This window comes from Apteryx rowi, unplaced genomic scaffold, assembly GCF_003343035.1.
Source record: "Apteryx rowi isolate R43461 unplaced genomic scaffold, aptRow1 scaffold_40, whole genome shotgun sequence".
Classification (NCBI taxonomy): Eukaryota; Metazoa; Chordata; class Aves; order Apterygiformes; family Apterygidae; genus Apteryx; species Apteryx rowi.
The window spans coordinates 769,694-792,367 of NW_020450530.1; the positions used below are offsets into that span (position 1 = coordinate 769,694).

The 22,674-nt window shown below is 36.9% G+C and overlaps 1 protein-coding gene across 1 annotated transcript in view; it reads right to left on the reverse strand.

Moving 5' to 3' along the window:
* Positions 1-2,748: 2,748 nt before the first annotated feature.
* The window catches only part of SPECC1L (sperm antigen with calponin homology and coiled-coil domains 1 like), a 69,421-nt gene continuing 49,495 nt past the window's right edge, over positions 2,749-22,674 (reverse strand). The window contains exons 13-16 of the mRNA XM_026075105.1: positions 19,952-20,054; positions 7,024-7,140; positions 6,044-6,103; positions 2,749-3,848 (exon numbers count right to left, since the gene is read on the reverse strand). Coding sequence (XP_025930890.1) covers positions 3,759-3,848; positions 6,044-6,103; positions 7,024-7,140; positions 19,952-20,054 — 370 coding nt within the window. The 3' untranslated portion in view covers positions 2,749-3,758. The remainder of the gene's footprint in view (positions 3,849-6,043; positions 6,104-7,023; positions 7,141-19,951; positions 20,055-22,674) is intronic.

Genomic DNA, 22,674 nt, shown 5'->3' on the forward strand with positions numbered 1-22,674 from the left:
ACAAAAATTTATCAGAAGTGATCTGATAAAACTTGAGGAACATATTTGATTGAAAAGAGGCAAAAAACCTACTTTTAAAATCAGAATATACTGTACTTATTAAATGCGGTATTCTGGATAGCCTATCCACAAGCGCAATTTCAAATGGGAAGATTTTGCTCACGCCTTTTCAGAGGCATGAGTGTGAGAGGTCTTTACAAGGGCCACTGAGATTCACAACACCAGAGCTACTGAATTAGTGTTTCCATTTAAATATACAAGACACCTAAAAAAACAAATAAAATGTAATTCAAACTGAGTCACTTCACTTGTTATTTTTAAATATTCCATATCAAAACTTCTGATAGAATTTTCCTGAATAATCAAAATTAAATTATCCCTCCCGTCCCTTGTTGTTGGTAAAGAAAATCCCCCAATTGTTTGTTCAGTTCATTACTGATGATCTTGCATCAAGATGACAACCAGCCAAACCCAATAAACACCTGGCTCTAAACTGACATCTGTGTAGTCTGTGGAATGTGTTTCAATTAACATGATCCAGAAGATTATGTAGTTATATCGGCATCAGTAGGTTTGACACCTACATTTTGTTCCTCCGCCCAATACAGTTGGCAATGAGTAACCCTGATAAACTATAGCACAGGCATTTGCAAGGCACATATTAAAATACAATAATAAAAATTGATGATAAAATATTTGGCCTTTGTTAGTACATTCAGAAATATTTTCTGGATTAGAAATAGGAAAATCAGCAGAAATCAGAAGAAACTTGCACTTCATAAGCACAAAGTGACAGGTTCTTTTAGGATTAAGTAAGAGTCGGAACTGAGTAGAGCAGTATCCTCCACTTCCAGAAGGGCTACAGCTATTCTTCCACTTGAAAAAAGAAATGTTGTTTGAACCTTTAGGAACACCGTGTTGTTGAGTGCAGCAGGGCATTAGGTTTGCTTAGATCTTCCACTGCTTCACTGCTTTCATTTTGACAGCAGTGCAGCATCTTATTTGCACAGGCTCAGATATGTCACTATAAAAAAATCCTTCTTATGGAGCCCGATAATCCTTTACAGATATGACTTCAGTAGAAGTTTATCAGACAGGTCACACCAAGAAGCAGAATCCAGAGCTCCAGAGTTCAAATTAAGGTGCCCTCCCCATATATAATTACTAATAGCTTCTCTCTCTCTGCAGACTAACAGCTCTTTTTTAAACTTGAAATAGCTGGAAAAACCTTTTAAAAATGGTATACTGTTAGTGTTATTTCAATTAAGGATTGATACAAGATTCCACATAAATAAGTTGACCATTACATCAAAACAAACAAACAAACAAAAAAAACCCCCAAACCAGCTTTAAGCTCAAATTACATTAGCAAAACAGGTCATGAGTAAATTTAGACCAAGAACTGCTGTCTTTTTCATTAGAAAAATATTTTCTTCAGTTCTAAGGCAATAAGACAATCATAGATAAGGATGTCTGTTCAAAGGAATAGCAGAGGTTTTAAGCACAAATGTGCAAAAATTGGAATTTAGTAATAAGAGATGAAATCTGAGACAGCAATAATTTATATTTTCAATAGGACTATTCTTATTGTGACTTTATTTGAAGAAATGAAGTATAAATATTAGAAAAAATGTACTGGAAAGGAAATTTTATTTCAGACTTTTATTAAAATCTGTTGATGAAGATATTTCACTTGAAGCCTTCTTTAGATTATGCTGGCTCTTCAAATGTACCAATTAATCTGAGGGTATCTAGCTACTTTTAGGGATGTTCAGCCTGAACAACAGTAACAGTATCTGAGACACTGTTGCTCTGAAAACTTCTCCAAAGGCTCTCAGTATGGATTAAATAGTTATTTAGCAACTTTTCATAATTCTCACAGGCACATTTTTACTGTATTCTTTCCATTACAGACATGTCAATGTAAGCATTATAATCCATAATTCTATATAATGCTAGTTGCTAGAAACATACCGAATTTTTACTCTTCACATGGTCTGTGTTCTTCAGATTCTATCTTTTTGGATTTGGCAATAAATGACTTAAATCTGTGCTTTTATACCATGATGAAGTTTTGGAGATGCCAAGCACAGCTGCATTCACTGGGTTAACATCTATGACATTCAAGCAGGTCCTTAACAGTCATAAAAGCACCATAGGAATGGCAGATTCATTTCATTTACAACAGGGTTACTGTGTTGAAAGAGCATGTGCTTATACATAGCAGTTGTCACAGAACTCACTTCTAAAGTAGGCTTCTGCTTAATATTAATGAGGGATGCTCAACTGTGGCTTAAATGTTAATGAGTATTCAGGAAAATAAGAAGCAGAAGCAATGGCAGAATGAAGTCTTCCCTTGATTTGACAAACAAGATTATAACAAACATTTTAACAGCTTATGACAAATTGATGAAGGAAATCATTCGGAGCACTTAACATTCTGCACAAGGCTCTGAAGTGCCAGGATGCATCAATTCAATGATAGCTAAGGCACTTACATGAACTCTTCTGCCCGAGAGTTGTTACACGAATTCAGGCGCATTCTAGGAAAATAAAAGTTGAGCAGACTAAAGTTTCTCAATTCCTTCCTTGTGACAATGACTCTTATCCACACAATATTGCAGACTACTGGGGGTACACACATTACACTAGTTCCTCCATAGTTCTTGTCTGAGAACATCTCATCTTCTGTCAACCAGATGAGGATGTGCGAGATCAGTGAAAAACACACGGAAAACACGGCAAAGCTAGATTTTGAGACAAGCTACTTCATTAGTACATCTTATTGAAACTATCTTCTCTGAAGAGGAAATGCTATCCCAGTTCCAAAATTCTACCACAGAAATTCATGATGAATGCTCGTATTGCTGTAAAGCCAGGGGTGGCTGTGTGCTACAGAGGCAAAGGAGGAAGAGGGGAAAGAACAAGCCATACAAGGGCAGATTATTGATTAATCTCTGCTATAATGGAAGCACAGGGAGGTTTTATGACAGATTCCTTTAAGCATACCGTACCCTGAAAACCAGGAGTTGTATGTGCTAGTCCTTACAATCCATAAGATAAGGTTGGAAGCCACATCACTGTGACAGAGGTAGGCTTATAATGAAGCTTTGTAATGAAGAGTTCTTCTGTGCCAAATTCTTCGAGGTATCGAGACACTTTTCAGTCAAGTCGACATTATGGAATAAAAGCTTGCTTTCCTAGAATATTGTGCACATTTTAAAGGATGGAAAATAGCTACAAAGGCAGTAACTAAATTACCATTAAGCATTCTACTGCATTTGGTGAGCCATAAATTGTGGGTAGACTATTCAGACTCTGTGGTATCGGGACACTACAGAAAGTTCAGTATTATGATGCCATATTATCCTTTTCTTTCTCAAAGCTTTAGCTGTACATTCAGTCTCCTATATACTAGACGATCCATTCATCTCTCTCTTAGGAAAGAAAGCTTCAGGAAGTCTGTCTGGAAAGGCAGTACATAAGAAGTCCAGGCTTTTTAGCTACATAGTTAATCCGAATAGCTTAATAACTTGGGTTATTCCAAGCAGTGTGGCAACAAGTTCTTGCTTTTAAACAGGTGTTTCCAGGCTTAGTAGTTGAAGCAACTTGAGGCAATCCAGGATCATGTCACTGAAGTTTGAGAGGACTCAAAATGTTGCCAGTTTTCAGTGAAATGGAGATTAGCATTTCAGTAAGATTTCCATCTGGTAGCTAATGTTGGCTCTATCCCACAAGTCTGCTGGATTACTAGGGTTTCAGGTTTCAAAGTATTTGTAAATTGCTGTAACATACAGCATGACATTCTGCCAGTCTGGACGCTCAGTTCGCACCATTTCATTGATGTCCTGTCACATAAAACACATCGGTCAAAATTAGAAATGATAGCCTTGTAAATAACATGGTAATGTTCTTGCAAATTCATGGTAACGATACATCGGTAAAGTTTCCACAGTTGAAAGTATTAAGGAAAGAAAGTTCTGTTCTCCTCCATACATCCTTACATTATTTGCAAAATGCAAACTGCTATTTCTGGGATGTCTGTGTACAGTTATCCTGCTGAGCCGAGACTGAAATGTCTAATATCAGTACATGCTTGAGTTGTCCCCCATTTAGTACAATTAGCAGTCAAGACCTTACTGTTTACATACCACACCACCAGCCTTGCAAGTCAATGAAATCTGCCTAGGAACTGAGAGTCACAGAATCAAGGCCTGGATATTAATTGAACCGAAAGTGGGAAATTTATATCAGGACAAGGGTCAAACATCAATAAATGTTTGAATCTCATTTTACGGTAGACCACTGAACTTGAGATTACTTTAGTAATTATTTTTTTGAGTAAAAGGGCAAGGAGAAAGGTAGTTAGCTTTACTACCGATATGGGTATAATCAAGAGAGAAAAGGTGATCAGTTCACAGGTATTTCATACAGATATACCAGAATATTTGTGGATAAGCAGGATAGACGTACCACGATCTACACATTTCAGCATATGTACAAAGGAAAAAAGAATGATGGAGTTTCCAAATATTTTTGTTTACTTTTGGAATCTATTACTTAAGCTTCTGATTACAAGAACCTCCAGAACTCAAAAAAGAGAAAGTAATCTGTTGGAAATCTCTGCATGAAAGTAGCTGAACACTTTCTTATTCAGGGAAGAAATAACTTCCCCTTACATTACCACTACAGCTTAAATACAGTAGTTTTCATACCCTTATTCACCCTTCAGAGCTTGCCCTCCACCCCTGCAATACAGACAAGGAAAAAACCACAGACAGAAAACATTATATGCACTGTCTATGTACCTATGTAGTATGCACATAGGTACTAAATCCTTAAGACGGATACAACTTCCACATAGAAGATTTAATTCCATTCAATTTGCCTTTGAAAATGTCTGTAATTAGGTATCTTGCAAAATCAATGGATAGACAGCAACCATTTAGACTACAGTTAACTTGTCCAAGAATTACTGGTGTTATTCTCCACAATCTAGTTCTTACATCAGAACTTGGTAAGAAATTTTCATGTTTCAAATCACTGAAAAAGTCAACGTTCAAATGCCCAACAGTTGCACTGTCATTGTGAGCAAACACAATGAAGGAGTAAAGGCTCTGATAARGATCAAGAAAAGTCTTATTTTTAGAAATGCCCAACTCTGCTGTATTATTAGACGCTAACTATGGCAGCTTTGTTAGAACTCAGGTTACAAAAGTATTACTTTAATATCCTTTCTGATACTGGCAATATTAGCAGAATTTCTGCAGTTATTCACAAGGGCTTGGGATACTCCCAATTCCAGTTTCAGAAGTCTTCCTTTCCCAGTAAATACTGTCATACTGAAAACTGCTAATTCCTTTAAGCTGAAATTTGTATAAGAAAGCTTAATAAATAACTGAAAAATGTCTTTCAATTATTTACAACAATGACAAATTAGAAGTCTAAACTTAGAGTTAAAATCTTGACTCTCATATCACACTGGAAAAGAGAATGATTTATACAGTTGTTCTATAATTTGCACCTCCAGAATTCCAACAAAACCAAAAAAATTGAAAGTAGGTCAGAGACAGGATACAATTCATCTGTATTCTTGAAGACAGTATCATTAACTATTTCTCAAATTACTCTCAAGCAAATACATTGCCTTTATTATTATTATTATTTTTTACAATACTGAGATGAGTTTTAGTGAATCTTCCTATTTAAGAATTCATCTGCCATAGGTTATAAGCTGCTGCAAAAAAAGCAAAGGATGGAGTACAAGTCTATATCTCAGTCACTATTTTTAGTGTAGAAACCAGTGTTAGTTGATGACGAGAGTGGGTTTACATTAGACTGATAGAGGTTAACCATAGCAGCTGAGGTATTGGAGTATCTTATCTTTTTCAGTCAAGTCTGATAGAGGCACAATAACCTCTAGATGAGCTCATCTGCCACTATTTTTAGGCATAAAGCATCAAAGCCTTTCAGTGGTACTAAATAGAATAATTTGATTCTTATAAATGGGACATAATTTGTTCAATATGCATTTAAAACTTACCAGAGTAGATTTGATGCCAACACTTTCAGCTGCCTGAAAAGCCAAAGTGAAATTTCTTCTCTGCATGAGATGTAAAAACATGTTAGAATCCAAGGAAATATTACTTCAAACAAAAAAGTGGTGTTAAGAACGTTTAAAGTAAAGCTGCTACTTTTGCTTCAAATAGAGTGTGTAATTTGCCCATACTCATTTAGATGAGCAACATGAATCAGTGTCCTAACAACCTCCAAAAGTTTATGGAAAACATTTATTAATTCCTCAATCAGGAGATAATGCGGAAAAAAAATCAATATTAATGAAGAATACTGATTTTTTTAAATTGCTACAAAATAAATGATTTATTCTTAAAACTAGTATAAGCAATAAAAAAAACCTTCCTGTATATGTTCATTAAATATTCTTATATTTTTAGAAGTGACCATTAATAATGCATCTCCAGAGAACATACCAGTAGGTATTAATTACAGTACACTAGAATACATAGAGATTATTCTTCACTCCTGAAATCTTCCAATTTATTCTACACATATCACTTGGTAAAACGCTCACTGAACAATATGAGAAAGTATGATCAAAGAACATCTTTGTAATATCAAAAGAGATGAACAAAATGTCACAAGATATGTTTGATGGATTTCAAGTCTTTAAATTTAAACACTACTTCTTCCAAAACTTTAACTAAAAACCCTTCCCAGCTGTTTGGGTTATGGAAAACTCCTCAGGTTTAAATTTATGTCCTCCCATTAATTTTTTCTTATATCTGTTCCAAAGTTCTGGTTAGCCTAGTAGTGATCTTATAGTAAAAGATTATAATAAGAATAGCATCAAGGTAGTTTATAGTGGTACAGTTACAACTCCTCGCAAAATTAAAACAAACCCCACATACAACCCCACTTAAATACGTAAGTTTGTTCATTCTTCTTTATCAGTCCATATTATGTAGTCTCTTAGTTCCAAGAATGGGATTTTTAATACTGTACCTTGTCCTGGCTGTTTAGCTCTTGATATGGAATATGGGCTGGGAGGTACGTATGGAGGACTGCACAGAAAGCCAAGCCATCATTCCAGCTACTGCTGAAGTTTGTTATGTCGATATTCTTGAAGAAAAAAAAAAAAGTTAAAATCATAGTTACTGATCTGTCAGTGCTTGTTTTTCCTTTGCTGAAGAAATCAGAAAAAGTGAACAGCCTAACACTAGAACTCTGCAGTAAGAAACCAAAATCCATTAGTACTGAGATTAAAAAAAAACAGGACAAGTCAGTCATCTTGTGTATTAATTACAGCAGGTAGCTACTATTAAGCTCAAAAGATGTACAGAGTACGTAGATATAAAAGTATGCATGCAAAAGTATGTAAAAGATGTACAAAACTGTGCTAGAGAGGATGTTAAGAGCACAGATGTGGCACAACTGTACCCACGAAGATATAAAAACCTACACAAACCGCAGAGCTGTATGCCGAGCTCCTTCTGGAGCCCCTGAAGTAGACTAAGTGCTAATATCTTTGTGAATGTAAGATTTTACTTTTCTGCTTCTACTGAGTTAATACCCAGGCAAAATTTCCAATTGATGCCGACACGCATTTTCTCTAAACAGACTGTTTTTGTACAGAAACTTATGTAAACAAGATCGCAAACAAAACTCATGTTTCAGTCGCAGATAAAGATGTTCCAACAGATTTAACCCAACAGCGGCAGGGAATCAAGCCTTTTGGATACAAGTGAAGAATGAATGCTGGCACTCTTGAGCTTTTAGTTCCAGTCGGATACTCGGTGGCAGCAGTAAATGCATCTCCTCACTCCCCAAGGCTGCATAGGAAGTTACAGTAAAAAGAGTCAGCCTTGTCCAAAAGGGTTATGAACAAGATTCCTCAGTAACCTTTTAAATTACTATACGCTTGGCTGTTGGCAGCCAAACAATGCTAAGGAGGCTAATGCATCTGATGGAGAGCACTCAGTTTAAACTTTAATTAAGAGCCAACCCGGAACAACAACAGCTTATCCTCCGAGACCTCTATGGAGAAATGTGAATATGCTTTATATATAACTCTCTTAACCGGGCATAAGCAGAAAGTAATCGACGCCCCTCCTCAGCTTGCTCAGTTTTAATGCAACAAGAACTGAGGCCTCCAGTCACACGCAAGTCAGGCTTTCTCCTGACGGCAATTTAATCGCCATCACCTGTCTTTGACAAGATACCAAAACTAGTCATTCCTCTGGCACAAAAATCCGCACGGAAGCCACGTGCCAAACAGGTTGAGAACTAATGCAGTTATTTCTTGTCAAGCCAATGATTTGGATTACAAATGAAAAACAACTGCAATCCGTTCCAGCGAGAGGAAAAGAACAGAACTCAGCGCAGCTTCTAGAAGAATGCGAGGGAAATCTCCACTTCCTGCTCAGCTTTAGCGCTTTTTATACAAAGTCCACAAAAACGCAGGTTCCAACTAGGGTGACGTAAGCGTACGTGCTCAGCCTCACAACGCCCCCGGGCAGCGGCCTGAACCTCGCCTGCGGCCCAGGGCCTGCTCGCAGCGGAAGCGTCATTGTTGGAGACCCCTGGGCTGTGGGAACGTTTCCTCGCGCAGCTTCCTCAAGCCACAGGGGTGGGAAAGAAGGGAAAAAGAAAAAAAAAAAAAGAAAAAAAAGGGAAAAAAACTGCTCTCCCTCCTTTCTCCTCAAAAGAGACAGGAAATTGGATTTAAACTAATGCTCGGTTAAGACTTCTTCAATGTTACTTAAATTAGACAAACAAATACAACACACAGCACCAGACTTTAGGAGGAAAAAATGGGGGGGAAGGGGGCAGCTCATATTGTTAAAACCAATAAGTTCCTGCTACTCGTGTCTTATTCACAAAGCTGCTTTTCGAAAAGCTCTTTCCCCCTCCCCTGTAACGGGCAATGCCTAGGACTCTGCTTCCGGATCACACCGGTATCAGCACGATGGATAAACACAGGGAGAGGGGCTTTTCCTTGTTACAGTCACCTGTGGCTGCCTAGCTATAAAAATCAAATACGAATGATTAGATTTCCTTTGCCATACAATCTACTGAGGGAGGAAATCTCTGTCCTGGTTTTCACCCCTTGGCTGAAATGTTCTCCCTACTTCCAAGAGGGCCAAGTGATACGAGAAGGGATGCAGAACATACTCTATTTACCATAGACCAGGAGTCACTATACAAATAAAATACAGTTTGTAAGCTCTGTAAGGCAAGGTACTGTAAGGGTTTTTTTTGTTTTTTAAATACTGATAAGCAGTAAATAAAGAAAATATAGAGTAAATATTTGCATGACAGACACTAGTCACAGCTCATCAACTAATGTCATACCCACCTTAGGCATTACGGCAAGGAACTGTGACGAGGATTCTGAAGGAAAATAAGGTTTTGTGGCTGGCTACAGGGAAAAACTCTCCCAGGCTGCTCCACATATTTCAGAAGCAGCATAGGAGTATTTATTTGAAAATTTAAGAACTTGAGCTTGAACACCAGCAACACATAAACACAGATGGTATCTCAGTACTGAATGAGAGAGATGAAATGGTAATGATAGGTTGTACACAGCCTTTAAAGCAAGAACAGCAGCTTATATTGGAAATGAGGGAACACAAAGAAAGGAGAAGCAGAAAAATATACAATACTGTTAAATCAATGAACTAAAAAAAGTGATCTTTGCAGCAGTATTCAGCATGGGTATCAACAGGCAAGAACACATTCATCAAAATTAGAAAACAGAATGCTGCAACGATGTGCATGAGATTGCGAGAACCCACACGTGAGGCTTAACCCTGTGGATGAAGGACGTCACCTCCGAATTCTAGGGACAATTTTCGTAGCTGTATACGAATATTCCCTCACCTCACCATGCGAACGACACGGAAAACAGATGGGACAAAGTCCCTCTGAAAATTAAAACAAACTAAAACAAGAGAAAATCATCTTCCCTTAAATATTATAGCTCTGTAAATGTAAAACTTCACTTTAGACATTAGTAGAATGTTGAATTTTGACTATAAAATAAGCATTAAAAAAAAGGACTATTTAAAACACGTTCACATACAATTTAGTTTGGTTCTCAAAAAGAACTTGGAATACTTCTTTTCCCTAAACCTTTCTGTAGGGTCTAGCTTTTAGTACTAAGACAACAAGCAGAAAACAAATCCATCATCCAAGAATCTTAATGTACCCAGAGAAGCCAAATTAAATACAACGGAAGGAAACAATTAAAAGGGACTGGTTTCTGTTTCCAATTGCTGAGCATTATGAATGATGATTACCTCTCAGACTAAAAAAGTATAATATTGGTCAGACACCAAAAAACAAGCCTAAAAACTGGACAGTTTGTCATTTAAATTGAAAATTTAATTTTTTATGTAGGGCTTTGAGCATATAACTGGCACATTTAAATACAGCACTATTTTATTTCCCAAATGCTTTTAACTACTTGTGGCTTTTGAAAAAGCTTGGTCAGTATAATGAAATCAATCTTGCATTAAGCTCTTATTTCTCAAAGAATTGACGGTAAACAGAATATCAGCCTAAAATCTCTGACATAATTCTTCTTTGTTACTGTTTCTATTAAGTAATTGGCTCTATTAAGAGAATTCTTCTCCTGGAATCTAATCCGGAATTTTTCTTCAAGCCATTTCAGACCACAAATTATTAAAGCAACTGAAGGCCATACTTTCAGATAAATTGTCAAATGAGGAATATGCCTTTCTAGAGATAGGTAAACTAGAAGGAAATTTATCATTCCTTGCCTATTCACATTCAATACTTAACGCCGGGAATGAAATCACCTCTAGTGTTTGGGAGAGATTTTCACAAAAAAAAAAAACAGTTCTAACAAAAGGAGTTAAGAAATAGGCTGTTGCTATAAAAAGCTCTGTGGAAAATGCTTACCAAGTGGGAATGAAAAACAGAGTTATGCATTTGTAAGTCTTTTCTAGAGACACGGCATGAGAGAGAACATAACATTATACATACGAAACCGACCAAATTTGATAGTCCCTGACATTTAAGGGGTGGGGGGACAGGCTGGGGCATCCACACCCAGTTACATTTCAAGCATGACTCAAGTTCCTGTTCAATTGCAAAGAGCTGAGCAGCAGCAGTCATGTCAAAATGAGTATTGCCTTGTGCCCCACACAAAAAAGGAACAAGAAAATTCTGCCTGAAACAAGGGTGAAATGTGACAGGCATAAAATGATCCATCAGCTTAGGCTGAAATTCTGTAGTGGTTAAATTGTAAATGAACGGGATTTGAACATGAGTCAGCATCGCACCCTTGCAGCGGTGAAAGCAAACCACACCCCGAGCTGCGGCAGCACCAGTAAAGCCAGCGGATGAAGGGATTGGACTGCCACTCTGCCGGGCTCTTGTCAGGCCGCACCTAGAACGCTGTATCCAGTTTTGTCCCCCTCCAGTTCAAGACAGCCACTGAAAAACTGAAGAGAGTCCAGCAGAGTGTTACCAAGATGATTAGAGGACTGGAGAACTTGACAAATGAAGGTTTAAAGAATTGGGTTTATTCAGCCTAAAGACAGCTCTGGAGAGATCTAATCAGAGTCTTCCAATATCTAAAAGGCAATTATAGAGAAGACTGTGGTGCTCTCTTCACAAGGATGCACTGCTTTCAACATAAGGTTGGACTAGATAGTCTTCAGAGGTCCCTTCCAACCTAGACTTTTCTATGAGTCTACAATTTGAAAGTATTTTTAGCAGTGTAGTGCAAATTCTGAAATTGTTTCCCATTGCTTTTTGCATTCTAAATTAATACAGGATCTTTTTAAAAAAAACAGTATTTTCACTGATTATAACAGAAGAGATTTAATTTAACTATTAGAATCAGTGGTTCATCTTTTTCAGAAAAATTCACAGCTAAAAACGATATAAACCATGGTTTCTAACTTGTAGTTACAAACTAAGAACAAAATTTGCTTAACTATTCCATCAGTGGACATATTCACAGCTGTCTTCAATCTCCCTGAACTATGTATGTTAGAGTTTGARCAGAGGAACATACTGCATAGCACAGCGGGGGCTATTTCTCCAGCCCCTGCTCTGCACTAGCAGGAGAGGTTCCCACATCCTAACTGAACTTGGCTAACAAATGACTTAGGACATGGAGAAAATAAAACAAAAACATGTGTCTATGTCTCTGTTGTATTAGTTAATGATAAATGGGCTGAGAAAGCAAAAGCATTAATGTGATCCTGTACTATACTATATTCAATTGTTAAAAAAAGACTTGAGGTTTAAGCTTTGAGACTTCAGAAAAATTATTATTAAAAAGGTTTTAAAAGCTTCTAAAGACATGAAAAAAGAAGACAGAGTCCATAAAAAGTTAGAAAGGTAAACTAAAAGATAACTCTTCCCTTTTGGTTTTGGAGAGATTTTCTGGAGTATATTTACCTTACAGTCTTTCTATTGTATTAGAGCCAGCATCAGCAATCCTTCTGTAGGTAAAGGGGAACAATATCATTCGAGACTGACAAATGATATAAACTAATCCTCCTACCTTAAAGACAAAAAAGATGGAAGAAAAAAAAGGGAATGCTGATTCTGTTCCTGGTAACACCTTCCAATTACAAAACTTGTTACTGGAGACAGACAGACATCATACATGTCTTAACAGTCACTGAGATCTAGCAAAACTGCACTACTGCACACCTCCACTTACAGGCTCAGAGCAGTGCTTCAAGAGCAGTGCTAAATGTTCCAGGTACGGTACGAGACAAGACTCGATGGAAACCGTGATGGTATCATCTGAGTTCTGCTTTCCCTTTCATTTTGATCTAAGTCTCTCTCAGACAGGGTTGACTCTTCTGTTGGGGAAACTGAGGTCTTTTTTCACCCACACTTTACCAAAGGTCACGTCGGAAAGGTCTTTCTGACTTGTGCCTGGCAAAGTAAAGCATGTGCTGATACTAGAATTCCCCCCTGAGCTGTCCTTAGGTTGGGAGGTTATCATGTCTCATGGTTTAAGTCTCAGTCCATATGTAAAACTGGGGGTAGGCAGGAGTGGCTCTTATACTGGGGACAGCTGGGTCCATCCCCACCAGATGGATTCTTGTAAAGCGYATAGATCAACTCCTGTTGGAGGAAAGGCAGCAACGCCCCAGCTCAGCGGTCTGACCAGTCATGTATTCCTCTCTGTGCTTCCACCTGCACCTTTTGCAGACCGTACAGCACAGCACACTATCCATTTCTGGAAACCAAATCTTGAAGACTTTTCCTTCTCCTTCTACGTGGTGTTACTCAAAATGCGACTTGCTTCTAATACTAGCACTGGATTCAGCTTGTTACCTGGCTTATTTGAGGCTCCAGACAGCAAAAGCCTAACGTTGAATCTTGAGGAAAAGACTAGGACATGCAAATTACTGACAACTCCCTGAATTTGCTGAATGTAGCACCATGTTCTGGCAATTGTGACATTCTTGCAATCAGTGCAAACTGCTATCCACTCCCCACTGAATCAGGATGCACCGATTCCCAAAGCCTGGATTAAAGCTAACTCTGTTGGGATTTTTGGCAGTAGGTGAGAAAGTAAAAGTATTTCTGGAATAGACTTAACAGCAGTTCCAACTACTGCCTCCTCATTCCCAGCTGCTGAGAAGGCAATAAATGGCAAATATAAACCATCAAGAGCCTTAAATATCAACTGTTCATGTTTCATTCCATACCAAAGACATGTTATTTTTCAGTTTCAGCCAAAAATAAAAAACACATATAAAAGCGGCAGCCATTCTCAAAAAAAAAAAAAAAAAGCTTCAGACATTAACATTCAAAGCACTTGCAGAGATACACACAGCTCCATAATTTGTTCTAAATTTTGTCATAATTAAGTCTAACAAGTTGACATTACCCTTGTATCAGAATCCAATCCAAACAGAAAAAGGAAGTACRTCCTTCCTTAACTCAACGATTTTTGGCTGGAGCACCACAGCTTGAAACAAGGAGAAGTGTTTTGGCAGCCTGACTGCCTTGATGAATCAACCAGACAGCACCAGGGAAAGCGCGCGCACCCTGCAATCTTTATTCGAGCACAGGCTGAAGTAAGCACAGTCTTGTCCTCTTTTTCTGCACTTCTTCGAAGTCAGTATAATACTTAGAGTAGAATATAATCTAGCTTGGTGTTGATAAAGATATCCATGTATAAGAACAGGCTTAAAAAACGGAACTATCTTGTACTTTTAGCTTTGCTATTCTACATTTATTATTCGAGTACAAATTAAAGCACTTCTTGATTTAAAGGTGCATTCAGCCTAACATTAGATACACATGTATTCATACTCAGCCAGGCTGCAATCTATGTAATTATACAAAAGTATACAGAATAAGACTTGTATTTATATCATATGTTTGAATGACAAAATAAGTGTTCTGATTAATTATTGAAGTTAAGAATTTTAGCTTCTTAGGAATGCCATCTTAATTAAAGCCAGAAAGGAAGGCAATTTTCTAAAAGCTCAGTGAGAACAACTAGTATTGTAACTGAACAACACCAAAACCACACAGCGCCTCCAGCTGAAGATCTCCTGCGTGGTTGTCCTGACCAACTCATTTGCAAGTTAACCTGAATGAAAGTAAAAATATTTAAACCAAAATTAGCCTGCCCAATCTTATAGCCTTGGGTAGCATCCTAAGCCTTTATCTTCTTGAATGAAATGGGGGATAAATGGAGAAAGAAAAAAGAAACATGAGGGAATGGCACTTAAGGAAAGGTAAAATTGTCTTTTGATTGATGCATACAGAATAGCTGACGTTTTGATATACTGTATTTATCTGTTAGACCTGTTTTTTTTCTTCTGTAAGGCAGAAAGACAGAATACATTAGAATGAACTCCAATCCTCAAAAAAAAAAACCCACCAAAAAAACCCTTCTTCTCCATTCTGCCATACCAAACACTTCTCCAGGTTTATGGAGACAGTGCTCTTTCCAAAGCAAATACTGGACTCCTAAAAAAGAAGTTTCCATTTCAAAAACAAAGAACAGTTACAACTACAGATACATATTAGCAATTTTATATTACCTACTGCAGTAACAGTGATAAAAATTCAAAACCATTGATTTAAACCGCTATTTCTAACATAGCTCATGCAAAATAACTCAGTCTCATAGCAATTCTGTGTTAAAAGTCAGATTCTTATCTAGACAGTTTCATTTCACAAGAGATCATGGTCACCATGTTAATCTGAACATAATCCACAGACTGACTGAACATAAGCCACAAATGACTTTATAGTTTAAGCCTATAACAAATTTTATAGCTTCCTGATCAAACAACATTCATTTCAAAAGTTTTAATTAGGGCTCAGATCAGCTGTACCCATATCGCACAATCAATTCAAAGGTAATTATCCTATTGCCAAAGGAGCACAGGAGCGTCACCAAATTCTGTGTTTGGTGGAGTATTTAAACAAACACTGGAGTATTTAAAATACAAAAACTAAAGGTTAATAAAACACTAAATCCTTTTTGTTTGTTTCTGCTATGTAGTTAATAAATTTTGATTTGTTTTATGAAAAGATATAGCTTTGATCTGTACAGGAGATAAAATTTAGGCGGTCTTTCCAGAAAAAGCAGCATTCTACTAATTAGAAGACAGGTACTACAAGGCTAACTATGGATGTCTTCCAGCGTATCTGCAATTAGCAATGAGGTGTGGAAAGTTTAAAGAAAAGCAAAAAATAGTCTATTCTTGCAGCTATCTTGTGACAATTGTTTTTTTGTGTTAGATTTCTGGAAGCAAACTATCTCTCAGAACACTGACAAACAATGGAAAATAAATTGAAATATTGCTGTAGATAAGAAAGGGTAAAGGATATGCGTATCCTGTTTATTGGTTCCCTTCTTAACATGAAACATGCATGCTCACATCCTTTTTTGGACTTTTATTAGTTGTCTACTCAAAATGAAAGTAGCTGTGTTCCAGCTAGGGTAAATGCTCCGTAACAGCTGGATGGGATTGCTTTATGCTTTGAAGATATCTGGAATTTATGACAGTTTTATGACACTACAGATATTTTAGAGGAGCCAGGAGGATTCTTTTCTTTCTGAAAAATGCACCACTTGGCTCTGAACTCTGAATCAGTATGTCAGATCCTGAGCAAAGCAAGCATATGATCAAATTTCAGGTATTTTGTGCCTGTTCATACGAAGATTAATGGGGATTTGCTCCTAGTTTATCTAAATGCTTAAAAAAAAAAATCTTAAGAGAGCAACTGTGCTTTTTCAAGGCTTAGGGATCTGTTCAGACCTGAATATAATTAAACTCGCTAGCTTTATGGTAATACATAATACTGTCTAGACTGTASAGTCTAGCTGAAAGCTAACAGAGAACCAGCCTGCTGTTAGTTCTGCAAACCACCATTCTCCAGCGCTAGATTTGGAAATACAGTTAAATATTGTTTCATGACTACAATATTTCAGGAAATCTGTTCATTGATTTCCTTTCACATTTGCTTGAATACATCATCCAAACTGCCCAATGAAGTAATTTGTTATAGTTTTTAAACAAGGTCAGGTATTTTGTTTATCATAACACATTCACAAAAGGGAAAGACTTGAGATTGCTATGACAGCTACACAGCAAACTTATTTCACTGTATACCTTGAAGGTGTTTCTACAGCTTATGTTTCTATCTTCATAAAACCACAGAAACTAAGAAATTCTGCTGTGTGGAATTATGTGTTGTCACAGATGGAAAGTGCAGTTTAGCAGAAACTTCTGTCAATGTGTGTGAAGAGCTTTAAAAAAATCCTTCAACTACAATGGGCTGAAATTAGAGCTTCACCATGCTAACTTCTTTAAATTATTTAGCATGCACAAAATTTCAAGCCTCTAGAACAGAGTTAAAGACGCTTAATCAAAAGCTTGAAAGTAATTTCCTGGAGGGGATAGGAGAGCAGAAGTTATTCTTTTTCCATTTCATTTGAGCAGACAAAAACAAAATCAAAAACCCCAAAACTAGCTACAGAAAGCAGTTACAGCATATTCCACAAGTATCATGTGAATATGGGAAACATTCTCCCTATGAAATAGTGCAGACCTTAGGTCTCTTTCTGTATTATTTTCAACACATTGAAGAAACAGGCAGCTCAAAAATTTCAGCTAGGTTTCAAAGAGAATAATATTCAATAATATGCTGCAGCTTTAGTGATGGTGAGCCAACCACATCATGTTTTGTTTTTAACATTTTAAGCCATTGGCAGCTCACCTATAACTCTGGACACTTAAAACCAATTTTTTTAATTAATATTTGTGTCTGGCTATGTCTGATCAATCTCTATTAGTCTATGCATAAACCAGAAATTCAACTATTCTCCAGTTCCACTGCAAAACAATAACAAGAATGAGAGGTAAAACAATTCTAAGAGCAAACATGGTTTTATATTAGAAATAGGGCTTTAATTCAATGTGCATGGTTCGATCTGCTCTATGAAATACCAACAGCTGAACTTTTTAAAAATAAATACTTTATGTACAAATATGCATAAAAACTGCAGCAGTTAGAGTGAGAAGCCATCTCCAGTTAGAGGGAGAAAACAAGACCATAGAAACTGATTATTGCTGGGCAGTGGTGAAGAAGTAAACATGTCTGTGTTGGCAAAGCTATACTCAACAGATGCTGGCTTACAGGACTAAGTTTTACTTATATATTAGTAGTTTGTTAGGTTTTGCATTAGAAAAATTGATATAACATTATTACAACAAAATTAACAAAGGAACTATAGTGAAACAAAAGCCTTCTAGGACCTCCTCCCTGCCTTTTTTTTCCCCTTCATATCATGGTTATACTCTTCCATTCCAGGATGCTTTAGAACCTGCTACAGACTTTATTTGCAAATATTGTTCCTTTAGCCTATTATATTTATAAATAAATAAATAAATAAATAAAAGCTAACAAGATTAAAATTGGTGACTGCATAGAAAGTGCTCCTATTACTACTGAGGTAGGGAAGTTTAAGACTCATCTGTTGCGCCTGGCCCACGCAGCAGCTCAGAGGCTGGTCAGTGAGCTTGCAGGTAGCTCTGAAAAGCATGTGCTGGCTCTGGCCGCTGGCAAGCCAAACAAAAGCAGGCAGTGGTACAGGAGAAAAGTAGAARTTATCATGATGGGAGATGCTGGGGATAAAAGGGAATTGTGGAGGAATATAAGGACACTAGGAGGAGCTGGAGGTAAGAAAAGGTAACCTGGCRATATCTGGGGGAGCGAAAAGTAGGAAGAGAGCTACAGTTCTTGAAGTAGGATTCAGGAAGAGGAAGGGAGAGTTCATTATTGTGATGCTTGTTTACTGCATGTCATTTTTACTCCACATAGAATTAATAAAAAAGCTAGGCTCAGTGAAGCTTCTATTTCCAAAAAGAGATCCTTATCTGGTATTGATAGTGGTGTTGAGATCCCCAAAAGCTGAATAAACACTATTCATAATGAATGCAATGCTAGTTATATTTGTAATATTAGAATACCACTAACATGGTGTTCAACCAGAACTAAATTTCAGGTGATATTGAAAAAAAAAATTGAATTCTGTACAGAAAAATGAAAAATGAGGATGTCTAAAGAAAAAAAAAACTTCAGAAGTCAACTTCATACAACTTCCTCCTATTAGCCTACTCCTTCAGAAGGCAGGCGCGCCTTGGTTCTAGAGATGCTACATGCTATGGCTTTGCAGTAACAACACAAGCAGAGAACTGTATCACAGATATCAGAGAAGCAACTACCTACTCTTCTATTAGTGTTTATAAAAATAAAGAAGAGTAATTATAAGCAGCAACCAATATAAACAAAAGAATGACTTTGTCTTTCTACACAGATATAGAATGAAAGATTTGGAATATTTTCTATTATTTTTTCTAACCAGTTAAGGAAGCTGTCAAGTTCATCTTTCATTTCAAGATAACAGGGGGAAAATATTTTTGCACTCAGAATTAGAGGATTTATAAAGAAATATAACATCCTGCCTTTTTAAAAAGGTGGGGAAGGAGAAAGGCTCTTTCCACAAAGAAGCTTTTTCTCAGAAATAGCACAATTTAGTACTAGACGTGCCACAGGAAGAGGGGGGAGGGCTTATACCACAAGCCTGTCCATTGTACTGAAAGACTGCTTTTCCTATGGATGGGTGACCATCCTGTTATGCGGCTCCTAACTTCCTCCTGCATTGTGAGTCTCAAGCCATGGAAAGAGTAAAGTTCTTAAACCAAAGACTGTGTTGGGAATTCCAAACACTTTCAATACAAGTTAACCAAACAAAAACATCACGGTCAGACTATTAACATCCTGGTTTAGTTTGCTGAAGCCACTATTCTTTTGAAAAAATAATGTAATCAGGAGAACTCTGGATAGTTATCTTGTTAGTTCTTTCACCTTCTGATAACATTTGGACTAAATGAAAAAATCTGGAACTGCCTTAGAAAGCCAAGTGCAAAGCGCAAGACAATGCAACCTTCACAAAACAGACTGTCCCCAAATAGAGACTAAATGGGATCACACTGAAAGATCCAAATAAAACTGGACTAATTAGCTACTAAAAACTCTCTCACATCCAAGAAGTGTTACAACTGCATTTGAAAGACATAAGTTTAAAACCTTACATTGCTAATCTTACATTACAGTTTCAAAGTGCACTCTCTAAAACTGCTGTTTTGAAGTGCCTCAATGGGAGGTCAGCTGCCCCCTTAAGAAGGAAAAAAAAAGGACATTTACAACATGCAGCAAAGTGACTAAGTAGCTATGAACGTTAGGTTAGGACTCGTAGCATATGTTCCAAGAAGAGAGTACAGTACATACCAGTTCCATTGCAATCTATGCAGTGAACTGTGGAGCTGCCTGCCTTGTGCCATTGGCAGATTCTAATGTGTTGCAGCTAAAAGTATGCTATGTTAAACAGCTCTCCAGTTACCTGATATCCTTCTGTTTTTTTCTGGCACCACTTCAGTAAGGCATTTCTCTTGGATCCTCCATATTCTCTTGCTAGGGCGGACAAGGGATCTTTCCTTTCTTCCCTAGGAACAAGGGAGAAGAGTAACTTATAGCTCGCAAAATAATTTTGCGATAGAATTATAACTGCAAAAGCTTAAAAAAAAATTATTGTCTCAAAGAAAGAAATAAGATGCAGCACTATTGACTGAAAAATAAAATACATCCAAATACCTGGAGAAACTTTAGTGATTTAAATTATTTTGGAGAATTTCTTTCATTAGCAAATCATCTTTTTTTYCCCCTTCAAATTAAACTTTCTTTCTAGGTCTTTCAATCCCAATGATATTTTTTCCAAGAGTTCAGAAAATTCAACTCAGAATGTGGTAAGTTCCAGCTTGAACCATTAAGCTAACTCAAGTGACTTTACTTTGTATTTAGAAAAAGAATAAACTGATGGTATCTCTTTTGCATCTCATGGCTGATTACAAGTGTCACCTTGAAACAACAATAAGTTTGAATATTAGCAGCATGCACTTACTACAGAACGTTTGCCTGAGATCTGGAGTTCTCAAAAAGGAGGAGAGAGAAAACTAGTTTGATTTACTATTTGATATACCGGCAATAATGATTCACTTTTTTTGCAACAAGAATGTTCAATTCCCAAAAAATAAATAAAAACAATCAATTTCATCTCCTGTCTATCAAACTATTTTAAGTCATTTTTATGTATTTACAAATAAGAAAAAGAATACAAGAAAACTTCTCAATTTATACTCAGTCATTCCAAAGAAGCTGGGATCTCTGTGGGTGAAGGAAAAAAAAAAAAAAAAAATCTTTATTGCTTGAGAAAAGATCGGGGAAGGTAGTAATGATCCTATCTGGACTGGCCACTTTGTCACTGTAGTCTTACATTGTAATCTCTTTACCAGGCTTCAGAAACAAACATTTAGATTAAAAAACAAACAAACAAAAACCCCCACTATATTAATTAGAGAGGTTATAATTTTTGTAGTGGCCTAGTTACACGATTCAGTGCACATTTCTAGAGACACTGTAGTGAACAGTCTCTGAAAAAAACACTAGGTATCATACCTTCATGGAGCTTAATTACTGGATATAAAGTATGCCAACGGTTGTTTCTAATTATTTTTAATAGTTTCTACTTGGAAAATTAAAATAAAGATAGCTATCAGTGAATCTGTACTACAAAGATTTCCTCATCTGCCGTTTTTGAAATAATTCTATTTAGATTCTCACAATATCCACAAATGTATTACTGTAAGTTAAACCTTTTGGATATTTCCAACATGAAATATAGTTTGTATACATTCATTCCTAAATCTTTAACTCTTTGTTGTTTACAGCCCACTTAGTGACAGAAGGGGGTGGCGGTGGGGAAAAAGGATGGTATTCCAGTGGGTCATCTGCTGCAGACTTACAGGTATCAATTCTGTAGGTCTTGCTAGGGGGAAAAAAGAGCATCCATGGAAAGCGGATTTCTTTGTGCATGTGTCCTATCAATGCAACACTAGCGACTGTTCTGGATAGCAGCATCTGTCATGCATCACGTGAACAAAAGCAGTCATGCGCCAACATGCAATGAAATATACTTAAGATTAGTCGTAGAACACATATTGCAATTTGTTTTGCCAGTCTTCACTGTACTACAGATCAAAAGCTCCTTACATCTACATCTCAAAGCTCTGCAAAGAAATATGTGACAGTATTTGATAGATGCCAATAGGTGGCATTTGAACCACCCATGAAAAAAAATGCACAGCAGGACAATAAACAGGAAACAGTAGAGTGTCTTTCAGTATGAAAGACAGCAATATGAATCTTCAAATTTAAGTGCTAATTTCAGAGAGTTTTAACACTACAAGGAAGTTGCTAATTGGTATTTTAGATATGAAAGAAGTGATCAAAATAGGTTACCGTATCTAAACTTTACAGGTACCACACAGCCAGAATGGTCCATCAAGAAATTATGTACTCAGGTTCTCAAATCTGTGAAGATTTCAACAACTCAAACTGCTGTATTAGTTTAAAGGTGACCTAAATGAATGACGATGGGATTGCATATTCATTCTACAATGAAGATTATGCAATGTTACGAGAATTTCAGAACAGAGAGCAGAGATAACTTGCAACGATTTGTGACAACATACAAGAACTCAAATTAAAATCTCCCTCTTCACGCTAAACATACAGCTTAGCCATGAGAGCACTGTACAGCCTGTTCTCAAATTCCAGTAAAAGCACATGGTTTATATCAAGTTCTCACAGTTTTGAAAACGCTGCTGAAGGAAACTAATTAAAGTAAGTTGTATGGAGACAATGAGGAATGGCTTGACTTACATAAATCTTATAAAGCAAGTATATTAGGTCAACTGCATTTCAAATCAAAGAGCCAACAAATTTTCAGCTAGAACAGGGCACAAACTGCAAGTACTTGTTTTAATGAACTTTAGCAATAACTGTTCATTTTACAGCAACTTTCAGAAAAAGGTAGGAAAAGAGAGAAACCCAATCACATAAATTAAAGTCCAGCACCGACACTGTGAGGACAATTCCAAAGAAGCCATTCATCACCTCACACCCACTGCTGCAGATTCTACTGCTACATTGGCAACAATTTTTCTTCCTATAGTGCTTAGCATTTCAGTCAATGCTCTGGCAGCACAGTTATGATTCCATAATTAC